Raw genomic sequence first — 14,059 nt, 5'->3', positions numbered from 1 at the left:
CTCGACACACACACACACGAAAATATGTTTAGTGCGGAATTAAATATGGGTTGCGCTCTGATCCTTGCCGACTAGTTTGATGAGATCGATAACGGATGCAGTGTCCACTCGCTCGGTGCGGAATAGACTGCGGGGCACCCCAAAAATAAATCCCGAAAATTGTGTCCAGTGCCGGGAATGAGCGTCTTGCCAGTTATGCAGAATTGTGGTCTGGTTTTGACGTTCCATTCTGAGCCACGCGAAGGTAACTGGGTGGTCAGACTCATTTCAGCTTCATTAGCTTCAAATTTCGCCTCTCGGCTTGTTGTTGTTGCTCTTGTAGTTGCATTCAGCCTCCGAGGAGGAGAGAGTCGAGGCGCGAAGGGGATAGAAAGGAGCTCCAAATCATCATCCCGACTAACACGAAGCCTGGAGCCAACAGTTGTAACTTCAATCATACGAGCCCTCATTGTAAAAATTACATACGGGAGAAGGAAAATAAGAAAAAAAGGAAAAAAGGAGAATAAGAGATGGAGGGGTGAAGACAAGGCACAGCCAGATGATTACACGAACAACGATTGTGTTTTTCCTGATTTGACCTCGCGTGCAGCGTGATTCTCTCGCCCCGATGGGTGAGATGGTTCTCCCAGTCTGATGGTGGCGGATCATTTTGTTGCGCTCCTTCTAAATGAAGAAACGAAATTGAAAAGAGGGTGGAAGAAGAAGAAGAGAAAAGGGCCAATGAATTGACGTTCTCTGTACACATACACACACGGACAAAAGGGAAGAAAAAGCAGACAACTCTTGTGTCAGCTCCGTGTTTGTTTTTTCTCGACATTTCTCTTTGGCCGTTTCGCTTTTTCTTCCTTGGTATGTTTAAGGGCATTGGAGTTAATTTGATTCAAGTGAATGGGGGAGGGAGGGGGAGTGCCAAGTGCAATAACGGTTTATTCATTGCGTCTCATTACGCATGCAGGAAATTGCACCTTTGTTCTTGTTTCGCTTTATTTTTGTTGTTGTTGTTGTTGTTCCACTCATCCGCCGCCTTCTTTTGTTTTTGTAACTCGAGACAACAGACGGGGATGATGAGAAGGAATTTGTTTTTCGGAAACCAATTAACTCTTTCGTTTTGTTTTCCTTTTTCTGATTGGCTCGCAGGTGGATGATGACACGGTTTTCATGCCGCGATTGAAAGTATTCGAATCAGCTTCAACTTCAACGTCCGTTGCCATGGCGACCATCTTGTTTGTCGTCGTTTTGGCTCTGACGACTTCGTTTCCTATGGCCACTGCCGCACTTCCGGACATCGGCCAGGGTTTGATTCCATCCAGCATGAGTAGCAGCAGCAGCAGCAGCAGTCGCAACATGACGTCAATGTCCATCAGTTCCAGCCGAAAGGACCCATCAGCCGGAGTCAACAGCATTGTCAAGCAGTTCAATTGGCCGCGATCCAGTCTGACGGTCAACGGCACCAACAGAGGCTTCCGCCATTTGACGATGGATCCATCGACTGGCCGCATCTACGCCGGCGGTGTCAACCGACTCTTCCAGCTCGATTCCAGCTTGTCTGTCGAGGCTTCGGTGGTGACTGGGCCCGTAGTCGACAGCCCGCAGTGCCACGCCAGCGGATGCGCGCCATCCAGCGGCGTTGACGCCGTGGCCACCGACAACGTCAACAAGGTGCTGATTGTGGATCGCGACGCCCGCACCCTGCTGGCCTGCGGCTCGACGTCGCAAGGAGCCTGCACCAAGTATCGTCTGTCCAACATTTCGTCGGAGCCGGAATTCATTTCGCGCAACGTGGCGGCCAACGACGAAACGGCGTCGACGTTCGCCTTCATCGGGCCGGAGCACTACAACCCGTGGGGTCGATCCAACGTTCTCTACGTCGGGACGACTTTCACTTCGGTCGGCGAATACCGTCACGAAGTGCCGGCCATCTCATCACGCAATCTCTACGACTTGGACTTTGCCGAATTCTCCTTCACCAAGCAGTCGACGTTGCACATTGACGTCAAATACCGCGACCACTTTCTCGTCAAATACGTCTACGGGTTCAACGCGTCCGACTTTGCCTATTTCGTCGTCGTCCAGAAGAAGTCGCACCTGCCCGGCGAGGAAGAGTCGGGCTACGTCACGCGACTGGCTCGCACCTGCATTTCGGACGCCAATTACGATTCCTACACGGAAGTGACTCTCCAATGTGGCGGCGGCGCCGACGGCCAGGGGGCCTACTCGCTGGTCCAGGACGCCAAATTGGCCCAGGCCGGACCTGATTTGGCCAACAGTTTGGGATTGAGCACGGGCGATCCGGTCCTTGTCGGCCTCTTCTCCCCACCCAAAGGCATCGGCAGCCCCGAGCCGAGTCACCAATCGGCCGTCTGTGTCTTTAGCATCGCCGACATCGAGGCCCGTTTCAACGAGAACATTCACATGTGCTTCAACGGTAGCCTCCAGTCTCGCAACATGGAGTACATCTCGGGACCCATCCTGGACGGCAAATGTCCTAAAGCCGGGGTAAGAGACTCGCTTAAAATCAACTGGCCATGGCCAGCCATTATTTTGTTTCCTACCGGGTGGGCGAACAAACATGCACGGGACTTTTTCTTTCTTTCTTTCATTTTTTATTATTTACGGACTCGTGTGCCCAGTCTCGTTAGTTCGGGCGGAACGACTAATTGGTGGCCCGTACAAACTTCTCTTCGTTTCATTTTGTTGTTGATGGTTTGTGCTGGGCTTGCCTTGGTCGGAGGGGGGCTCGTTAACCCGCCGCCGTTTGTGGCCGAAGATGATGCCGGGTTTTTTAAAACTTTTTTTTTTTTCTCGACGGACATAAGAAGAAGAAATACAAAGAGAAGCAGGTGGTGTGGGCGGTGTCCATCTGCTTTCTCTTTTGTTTTGTCTCTTTGGTCGGTAACGATGGGAGCCAGAGATGAAAGATGTCTCGCAACAAAACTAGGGGTTCATCATTTCACGCTAGTAGAACTTGTGCACTAGTAGAAGAAGAAAAAAAACCCTCGAGGGGGGAGGAGCTGCTGGTGTAGCGTGCCAACTTCTTTGACTGTGTGGATCGAATGACTCGGTTGATGGCCGGTGTGTGTGTGGGTGGAGATAGGACCGAGTCGGTTGCTTTTCCACCGTCTGCTGGTTACGAAGCTCCCCGATGATGATGATGATGACGTTTACGATCGCTGGCTATAAACAAACATCATAACCGCACACACATATAGACTCGCCGGCTGACCGCGCGTGATTCAGCTTCTCTCGGCTGTTTTTCCCCTCCCGACTTGTGTGTGTGTGGGATTCTTCGAGGCTAAATTTCGGAAATTAACGACTTTCTTGCATTTTGCGATCGGGATCGTAAATAATGGTGGGCCAGGTGGTGGTTTTGTCAGGCTCAAGTGGAATCAATACGCTAACCCCCCATGCACCAACCACATAGGCAAGTGTAGATGGAGAGATGGAATCAATTTCGGATTCTTCCCTCTGTCCCATTTTTCTTTCCTCAATTTGTTTGTTCGTGGAGTCTCTCTCCCGATTCTGACTGACTTGTAGAGTTTTATCGATCCAACATTAGGAGATGTATACACTTGGTTACCAAAAAGTCTCCCTTTTCTCGTTGACGAGGATTCCTGGTAGGTAGGTACCCCTGAAAAACCCGGAGAACCGCAGGGCACATTTCTCAACTAGTAGGTGAAAAAGGGAGGGTTGAATATGAAGGGGGGGGGGAAGTCTAGTAGGTAGACACCATCACGCACGCAAACATCCTACATTGTTGTTTGTTCCTGGATGTCGGTCGGGGGTAAAATAATTCATCAGTTTTCGGTCTTCTTACCCCTCGTTCCATGATACTCTTATAGTGTTATTATAACGCTGTATATTGTTGTTTGATAGTGAGGAGCGGCGCGGGGGAAAAAAAGGAGGGTAGATTGAATGAGGGGGGAAACAAAATAATGTAGAAAAGGAAAAAAAAAAGGGATCGACGACTGGAACAAGCTCGTCAGTCGTCGTTTACGGATTAATACGGTTCGCCTGACGTCAAGCAATTTGTTGTGGGAGTCTCTCTTATTCTTCTCTCTTGTGTTTCCAAAAGGAGATGCCGGCCTAAAAAAAGAAAAAAAAAGAAATACTTTGGCGGGGGGAGTGTGATATTATTCAATAGGATATGTTCTCCCAAATTCTTTCTCTCTTGTGTTTTTTCCTACCTTGTTCATCATGGATTTCTCTTCTCTTTTCTCGTTGAGTCTGACGTTTGAAATGGCCACAAGATAATTTACACCAGCCATTGTCCTACTCACTCTCTCGTCGGTACGGCCCCTTTTGAGCCCGCGCCGGCCGCTTCGTTCAAAAACTTTCGAGGGGGGGTTTCACGGAATCCTTTAACTACGGGAGAGAGAGAGAGAGAGGGTTGAACTTTTGAAATAAAAGATGGACAAAATAAAATTTAAAAAAAAGCAAGGAAAGAAAAATCTGATGGTTTCGTTTGACTCATGTCCGACCCAACTTACCTGGCGGCCTTTGATGAACTAAAGTCCGTGTTGTCGAGTCAGATTCTCTCTCGGTGTCTTGTGATGTAGATTCCATTAAGACGTTAATTAGCGTCGGCCGACGGATTCGCGGTCTAACTCTGCGGCAAGTCGAGCGACATTTCCTACGCCCAGCTTCGCAATTCCCATCGAGAACTTTGATGTAACGCTAGTGAGGAGTCTGAGGACGTTGGGCCAAAAGAGAAAAAGAAAGAAATGATAGCGTACAGAGGGAACTTTGCGTTCATGTGTGTGCAGACGCGACAACTAGCCAGCTTTTTATATACGGCCGATTCATAATAGTGTTGTGTTGTTGTTGTTGAAAGGCAGAAAGAAGAATAACAGCGCAACTGGGTTTCATGTAACGCACTCGATTCATCAAGACGGTCAGAAGAGGCACTGTGTATATATACACAGGGCCATAAATAAATAAGTCGCCAGATGTGTTTGTTTAGCTGGCCCAATGGGCTATGCGTTTCTTCGGAACTTCAGACCTGAAACCCAAGACGCTCTCCCAGTCCGTCTCTCCCCTCTCTCTCTCTTTCGGTGTATCGTGAGCTCCTTTTTCACGCCGAGGCGTTGGTCTTTTGATTAGATTCGACTGGGAAACGTGTGATCTATCGGGATCACGAGTGCCGGTGAAAGTTGATTTGATCGGAGGGGTGTCGTAAAAACAAAAGCAGCAGCAGCAGAATCCGGGAGTGATGGTCTCACATTCTCTTATTTTTTTTCCTTCTTCTTCTTCTTCTTCGGGCCATCCTCATTGGGGGCCCATAAAAATAAAACAAAAACTTGACCAAGAGCCACATAAATATGATGATAAAGGCTGGAAAGTGAGAGAACTTGTTTCTCTTACAGTGTTCGGGGCTTCCTGTTAGGAAATTTTTATTTTTTTTTTCTTGACCGAAATTTCCCCCCGAAGAATAGGAGAATTATGCCGTGTTACAACGGGCGGGATCAAGCTTATCGAAAGACTTTCTTCTTCGTCGTATTTTTTTTTTCTCCCCTTTTCTTTCTTCTCCCCTTTAAAGAAAATAAACATATTCAGTCTAGATATAGTAACCAAAAGTTTCCTTAAAGGCCCACGGTCGAAATCTTGGCTCTTTTGCGTTCAGGGTTCCCTGCCGCGTTCACAATGGCCCCCAGCAACCCAAAAAACCTCATCCAACGAACCTATACAGCGTGTATAATCTCCCAGCTCTTTTTTTTATTTTATTTATTATTTTTATTTATTTTCATTTCTTTGAAAGAAGAAGAAAAAAAATTGTATACATATATGTCGGCGGGATTTTGGGGGTAGAAGGGGACAGTACACATTAGTCCAGCTCTTTTTTTTTTTAAATTTTATTTAAGAGAGAAAGAAAACGACTTTTATTTTATTCTTTGTCCTGAATAGAAAGAAAGTCGTTTTTATTCATTCGTTGCTATCAAGACATTGAAAATAACAAGGGAGCAATCGTCTTATTTCAATTTTCTGCGTTTAAGCATTTAACTGTGGCTCGTTACTTAAGAGAAGGAAAATAAAAGAAATAAGAGAGAGAGAGAAAGAGAATGGAGCGAGAAAGTATAAGTGAGCAAGTAGAAAAGAGACTGGACCAATCATCCACGGCGGGAGGCATCAGAGAATAAAGGCAACTATTTAAGTGCCGTGTGGTTGGGAATGGGGAATCGCTGTTAAAGTAAAAGAGGAGCGCGAGCGGTGCCCCAGAAGAAGAAGAAGAAGAGACCGCAGTTGAAGAAAATAATAATCACAGCCGTGTTTCAAATCATTGATTAAAAAACACGGAAGAAAAGGGGAAAAAAGGGAGAAGACATCAAGATAAAAGAATCCCAAAAATAAAATAATGGATAAAATAAATAAACACGAAGAAAAAGAAGGCAACCAGTAATGTTGCCAGGGAAGTCTATGAATAATGCATACAGTCTCCCTCATTACTGGGCGAGTTGGAGGTAATTAATCAAGCGGAAATTCCGAGCCCAAGATGCATCCAAATCTGGTCAAGTTCCTTCTTCGTCTTGATTTTCTTCTTCTTCTTCTTTCTGCTCAAATAGAAAAGAAAGATAATGTGAGAAAAATCTAGAGAAAAAAGATGAAGGAAAGAAATATATATTTCTAACCGCAGCCATATCTTATCGACGTGGTGACCGGGTCGGCGGCGGCGGTGTCCCTTCTCTTTTCGATTCCCCTCCCAGTTTAAAAAAAATGTTCTATTCCAGAATGATGTATATACGCACACCTGGAATATGTATATATGCTTAGAAGAAGAAGAAGAAAAATAAGAAGAATATTTCTTTATATATTTCTCCTCTCTTGCCCCCCTTGCCTTTCCCCTTTTTTCGATATTAAAATTCAAACGAAAAGGGGAAAAAATGGAAAGCGCGCGCAGACCAAAAGGAATCGTGAGCGAGCGAGCGCACGCGGGATGAACCGAGAAAAAAAGAAAAAGAAGAAATGTGTGCGTACACTGAAAAGAAATCGAATGAAAGGTCTCGAAGCTGTTGATTTATCTTCGTTTGATTCGGTCGCATGTTGTTAAGACGCTTCAACTCTCACTGGGCTTCTCTCGTGCGACTATTCATTAAACTGTGTAGGTTGAGCACATTCATCTTGGCTCGTTTTCTCTTTTGTTTACTCGCTCCACCTCGCTCGCGCGAGCCGCAGTCGTACACATATTTTGTGCATTTCTTCGTAGTATTTGTATTTATTTGATTTGATTATAATAATAATCATTTCCTGTTTGTTTTGTCTCGATACTAAAACGCCCACATTTTTTTCGTTTGTTTTTCCTACTTTTTAGACGACGGGCAACATCCACAATTTCTGCGAGGTCGGACTGAAAATCGCCGGCATCGTGCCAATCTACAGCCCGCCAGCGTTGACATACAGCCACACTCTGTTGACTTCCGTCGCCGTTTCCGGCACGGAACAACACACAGTCGCCTTCCTCGGCACATCCGACGGACATTTGAAGAAGGTACGTTGATTTAATTGACAAATCATTATCATCATCATGATGGCGATGTAATACTAAGAGTGAGTGGCTGAGTGCACGACTACTCACGAGGAGATGGGATTAAGCTCGTCTACGATTACATACCTTGGGGGTGATGATGAAACTGGGGCTCGTTCCCAGTTCCAGTTTGGACTCTCCCCCCACAACCAACAGCCTCTCTCTCTCTCCTAAAGCTTTTAGTAGATTGGATTCGGTTGTTGTTGTTGCAGTTTCTTCCCTTCTTCATTGCATCGCCTCATCCCCGGTGATGGCAGCAAACACGCCCCAAGTGAGAGAGGGTTAAAGGAATGGCCAACTGTCAGCCGTGAACTGGGGCAATACATATCCTCTCCGAATTCTCGTTCGGCTCCTTTCTTCATCTCGAATGAAAACCGCATTGAAGAATAGAATGGTGTAGCTAGGCAGTGACGTCACACGACCATAGATTACGACGATAGAGACAGCCTCACACACACACACACTGTATGCACACTCTATAGTGTGTGTGTGCGTTATTCCGTGGCGCGAAACAAAGGAATACAAAATGGCTGTGCAGGGAATGAGGAAGATTCAAAGACCCGCCCCGTTCAAAGTCATGAGGTTTTTTCTTCTTTCTTTTTCTTTTCGTATCTCTGTAGTGTGTGTGTTTCTTTTTTCTTCTTTTCGCCAACATTTCCATATAGAATGGCATCGTGGTGGCAGGAGCCGGAGATGAGAGAGGGCGTGAAAACCTATTCTCATCGACCTTTAAGCCCTAGCTCTCTCTCTCTCTCTCTCTCTCACTCACTCGCTTCTCTCGGCGTTTTTCCCCGTTCTCTTTCGATCCGTCAGTAATGGCAACAGCACGGCATTTGATCCTATCATGTCCGCCTTCTTCTATCTCGTTGATAACGGTTTGAGACAAGCCAATGTTAGTCCAAATCACCCAAGACGGGAGGAATCGAAATTCTTCTTCTTCTTTTTTTAGATTCTTTATTTTATTTGTGTTCAAGTTTGAGTTGGGTTGGGTCCGGGGTTAACCGCAACTGACGTGAAGATGTCGTCGTCGAGTGTGGATTTTCTTGTGAATAAATTTGAAATGAAGAAAACTCAATGCCAATGGGTCCGTAGGAGCGATTGTGAGCCGCACACGAAGACCATTACAGTGTCCGCTTAGATTGTGGACGTGTTTGGGAATGTTTGTATTGTTGCGATTGTCATGCAAATGTCGACCAACCCGACCCCGAAAAGAACAGACACAAAGTATACAGCAACCAAGGAGAGATGGAAAACGGAGACGACCAAGGTGTATAGACACAACTCTGTCTGTCTTCCATGTGTGTGTGTGTCTATACGTTCAACTGGTTGCCAATGGAAAGAAAGAAATATTTATTTCCATTTTTCGAAATTTAGTTTCCTGCCTTCACTCTTGACGATCTTTTCTTGTGGCTGTTGTTGTTGTTGTTGTTGTGAATCATCCAAGTGGGAATAAGAGAAAGAGGAGAGGTTTTTCTTTTTCTGCTTCTTCGTCTTCTTTTTCCGTAGTCGAAAGCGTGTCACATTGTGTCACTCGGCTACGGCCGACTGCATTCGGCTGCGTGACGACTGCCAGAGTACCTCCTCTCTGTATACTTCGCTAGACGTTGAGATGAAGGAGATTTTCGGTTTTCCAGAGGGGAGAAGATTTTCTGAGAGAGGAGGAGCTGGAAGAAAAAGAGCTCTTCATCACAACCGAGCCGTGTGTGTGTGCGCCGAAAAGAACAAGAGATGGGTTCCAGGCAAGTGCTGGGGTGAGTTGGGAAAACAGGCCAGCAACGCTAAACCGAGTTTTGGGTCCTGTCACGTGTCAAAACGTCACGGAAAACAACAACAACAATAGAAGTTGACTGGAACCGAAATGATTGTGTATTTTACTTTGATTCTAATTTGCCTGTGGCTTAACAAATCAAAATAATTTGATTTCTTTGGAATGTTCTCTTTTTGACAGATCCTTCTCGAATCCGGTGGCAGGGCTACGGAATTTGAAGAGTTGCCGGTGGACACGGGATCCACGCTCTTGCCCGACATGTTGGTCGACTCTATCGGAGAGCACGTCTACACCGTCTCGACCTTAAAGGTAATTCCCGACTCTCTCCGACTGTGACGGTCACGGACCGTCGTCATTTCTATCTCTTTTTCCTCCGTCTTAGTTCACTGACCATCAAATTGGATTGCGGTTTCGTCAGTTCTCTTTTTTTTTCTTTCTTATTTTCCCTTTTTTTTGGATTTCCAATCCAGTCGACGCCGATCTATTCCCTAGCGCTCCCGAATATCCACGATCCCAAATCTCCTTGTGCAATTGTTTGTGCCCAAGGCAGTAAGAGGATTGGCTCAAGCTGAGCTCTTCCTCTTTTTCTTCCTTTCTTTTCTTTTTCATTCTTCTGCATACATACACACGTAGTACTACACTTAAGGCGTTTTTCTTGAGCGCTGATATCCATTTCTCTTCTGTCAGCTCCCCTGTCCCTTTTTCCGCCGGTCCGCTCGTTCATTTATGCCACGGCTGGCTAAAAGGATTTCGCCTTTTTATTTATTTTTTATTTTCGAAACGGATTGGAATATTTAAGAAATGGTAACACCATAAACTGGTCATCATGCTCCTTGTTTATCAACGGCGAATCTCTCGACTTGTCGTCACGGCATCCCCAATAAGAGACGGAGAAACCGGTCAAACGTAATAAGATTGGTGGCAGGAGTGAGGTGGGTGGAATGATGAATCGAACCGAAAAGACAGAGAAGAACACGCACACAATCCCAGTGACAGGGCTCTGCGGAGCGTGAAAGGCGGCATTCGACCAAAAGTCCCTTCTATTTTCCTCGATGGTCAATTCAATCAACGTCACTAGACAGGCTGGAATGGTTTTCACTTTTCTTTCTGTCGTTTCTCTTTTGATTTAAGAACTTTGACTTTTAGAGATATGGGAGATGGATAAACCAGAAAAGATAGTACCAGTAGCGGCGACCGGATTGTTTCATTCATTTTTTATGGATCCATCCATGATCCTATCCTAATCTATCCCATATACGCCAATGATGAGAAACGAGGAATGGCCATTTGTCCGGAACTCGACTTTAACGCGCTTCATCCGGCCAGTAGGACCAGAAATTTTTTTTTACCAATTTTTTTTTTATGGGGAGGAAGAAAAGATGGCCGTCAGCTGCGTCCGTTCAAGCGTTTCGTCCTATTAAGAGAATCGGTACCCTCTCCCTCCAATGTGACGTGACAAAGTTGATGTGTAACCAACTCCACGCCCAGCTGGATCGAATCGAATCTCGTCAACTGTTCCAGAACGAATAGGGGGGATCTACACACACCAAAAAAGAAAGAAAAATTCACCCGATTCATACGAGAGATCTATATATATATATATTTTTTCCCTTTATTTTTCAGGGTGGGGTGGTTTTTTTGCTTTGCCTTCCTCCCTTTTTATTTATTTTTTTTTTTTGTTCGTTACTGCTGTGTGTCGGATCCGGCTAGATCCAAATGACGCAACGAGCCTAGGGGGCTCAATCCGGAACGATTGCCCGATTGTGTCTCCCATCGCAGAGACCGTCGAAAGAGATAGAACGAAATCGAAGAGAGAAAGAGAGATGGGCCGAAAATAGGAAGAGAAAGCAATCCAGCCCTTGTACGATGGATTAAATGTCTGCCGAGCTCCAATGGATCTCGTGCTCTTCTACTACATCTCTTACTGGCATCCCCCCTTCTTTTACTACGCCTTTCCCTTTTTCACATTCTATTCGATCGTGGGTGTGCGAGGGATCGTCTTGATCCGCCCTGTCGGAACGACGCCATTCCAGATTCATCAGCGTAGGGCCTATGGACGTCGTCTAGTGCAACTTGACTCTTTTGCGTTGTTTTTTTTTTTTTTTTTTTTTTTTTTTTTTTTGTCTTTTATATCTCCTTGATGTTGTTTGGTCCAGCGTCCGTTAAAGAAAACCCCTCGTAAAATTTGTGATCCCCCTCTACGCTGTTACACGATCCTTGCCGTCCTCCCGTCATTATCTATGCAATGTTCTAAATTTGCACAAATACGGGGAACGGGAGATGATACTCGATTGGGTGGGTGTGTGCATGTTCCGTAACCGGAATCCTCGTTGCACGGTGGGGGTAGCTAATCAACTGGGACACGGGAGATAGGCGGTGAGAGAGAAATGAAGTGATCGAGTTACTCTCGTCTCTTTTGTCCAATGGCAACGCTGGCAAAAGACGAGACGGAAGAGCGAGTGAGAGAATACAGCCGGATCGTCTGCTCTCGCCCTGAAATGGATGTTGGCCTGTGATCTGCGTGAGAAAGGAGAGGACGACGACGACTTGGAGATCTCTCTGGTGGTGGAAGAGTCTCGCATAAATCAAGTCGCCTTCACGAGAGAAAAGAAAGAAAGAAAAAAGGACCATCTACTGGATGCAAAAGAGCCTGGCGCATGCAAACGGCCCCCTCCGGACTGTCTCTTTTCATTCTCTTCCGTCTTGGCTATATGCGTTATGTATGTATACACGTAGGGAGAGAGAAAAAAAGAAAGAAAGAGGCGACGGGAGAAAGGAGAGTCAGCGCGAATATGTAGAAAAGCAAAATGACGACGAGTGCGCGCGACCACCATTCAAATGCTAAGTGACTGACGATTCTCTCAACCGCAAAAAAAGGAAAGAATTTTTTCCCTCCCTGTCTCTCAATTGCATTCCGCACGAATCGTAGCCGGATCTTGTATGGGAGAAATTCCGGAAACAAACAAGCCGAGAGCGTTTTCACCAATTTATTCGTCAACTTTTTTACTTGGTAATAGCTGCAATGGTGACATTACATTCCAGGTTTTTCTGTCATGTTTTTTATCGACTTGGTACACGTGTCGTATTGATTTTTCTCCCAGCGCCTTGACTATATGGAGAGAAGCTCCTCACAGCACATCTTTGAAGCTGTCGTCATTGTCACTCGGTCGACATTTTCTCCCCTCACCCACCCACCCACCCAATGTCTTGTGGAGAAGAGAGAAGAAGAAGAAGAAGAGACCTTATCAATAAAATAAGAAAGGCGGAGAGTGAGACAGGCGGCCGTCTTCCATTCCCCATCTTGTTTGACTTTGATTCGATTCCAATTATGTTTACCCTGACGACAATAGGAGCCTCGTATGAGATCCGTGGCCTGGTGCACCTTTAGGACGGAGGAGGAGGAAGAAGAAGAGTGGGGACAGATGATGATGAAGACACAACAATCGATAAAGTTGGGAGACGAACACGGAGACCTGAGAGTTGCCGTAGACGGGAAGATCAATCGGGAAATGAGTTTTCGCTAGCGCAAGTTTCTAGTAGTAAGGAGGGAGGAGTAGGGACCCCCGCGAGTAGGAATGAAAACGCAGCGATCCGTTCCTACCAATTGCTTCCAGTTCGTTGGAATGGCTCTTCCGATCGTTACCTTTTTCCAACGAGTCCGCCCAACGGATTCGTTCAACTTCGTCACCACTCGGCCGGAACGGACTACTACTACTACTACTACTACATCCATCGCCATTTTTTCGCATTCTCGTTTCGGACAAAATACCACGACGTCGATGGAATAGCAGAGTGTTTTTTTTTTTTTCCTTTTTATTTCTTTTTCTCTCTCTCCCCTCCTACTTGTCGTCGCCTAGACTACCGACCGTTGGGGTGGAAACAAAATTAATTTTAACCGTGATGTTATGGAATCCAATCTTTTACGTCCCGAGGAAAAAAAAATGGCCGTGTAACGATGATTTCGCCATGCGCTATCGCAGTAGTTATCGATTTGATTGAACCGAATGGCCCCGGGTTGATTTTACATGTCATTTGATTAATTCGGATGACGTCGAAAATGCCGTCCGACTTGTATATTCTCGACAACCCTCTGGCCCCATTGATTACGCGAAGCAAAGAGGATTTATCACGCCAGAAATCTCACGCTGCCTCCCCATCTACTCCCCCCGTTGCTTCTCTCTCTCTTTTTATTCTTTTTTTTCTTTTGCTTCTCGGGCATTTTCTTCTTCGTATTCGTCGTCGTCCACTTTGTATTCCAGACGGTAAAGTCTTTTGTCCTAACAAGGCTAGACAACGTTGCCGTAGCCGTATAGCAAAAGAAGTCTAATCACACAAGGAAATGGTGTCTAATCTACTGTCGTCCTCGTCCACGTCGTCTTGGTCGCCGTGCGTTTCGTGGACCGCACGAAATCTGATGACATCCTTCCTTTCAATTCACTTAAAAGAGATCCATTTCGGCCCGTGTGTCCATCTGGCCGCGTCCCAACGGCTCTTGTTGTTACCCTTGAGAGAGGGAAGAACGGAACTGACTGGAAACATCGATGATGAACGGCCTACGTCTCCGCATCGGACATGATGGACGAGTTCCATCTCTTTTTGCGTCTGCTCATGTGCTCGATGTGATCTAAAGCATTTGGGGGGGGGGAAAGGGAGTTGATGATTGTTAGATGTATCAAACGTATGTGCGTTTACATCGATGAATGTGTATGTATTTGTAGGAGGATGAGCGACATCCATCGCTCTCTGGCTCATTCAGAATCTCGGTCTCGGTCGGT

General features: G+C 46.0%; 1 protein-coding gene across 2 annotated transcripts in view; it reads left to right on the top strand.

The window, feature by feature from the left end:
• Nucleotides 1-14,059, top strand: part of LOC124209743 (plexin-B-like) — a 35,614-nt gene that overhangs the window by 4,768 nt on the left and 16,787 nt on the right. For both annotated transcript variants that reach the window (XM_046607898.1, XM_046607897.1), the window contains exons 2-4: nucleotides 1,138-2,496; nucleotides 7,304-7,480; nucleotides 9,465-9,593. In XM_046607898.1, the coding sequence (XP_046463854.1) occupies nucleotides 1,159-2,496; nucleotides 7,304-7,480; nucleotides 9,465-9,593 (1,644 nt within the window). In that variant the 5' untranslated portion in view covers nucleotides 1,138-1,158. The remainder of the gene's footprint in view (nucleotides 1-1,137; nucleotides 2,497-7,303; nucleotides 7,481-9,464; nucleotides 9,594-14,059) is intronic.

The sequence above is a fragment of the Daphnia pulex genome, chromosome 12 (genome assembly GCF_021134715.1).
Source record: "Daphnia pulex isolate KAP4 chromosome 12, ASM2113471v1".
Taxonomy (NCBI): domain Eukaryota; kingdom Metazoa; phylum Arthropoda; class Branchiopoda; order Diplostraca; family Daphniidae; genus Daphnia; species Daphnia pulex.
The sequence above is the reverse complement of the archived record's forward strand: the minus strand, read 5'-3'. Positions and strand labels throughout refer to the sequence as shown.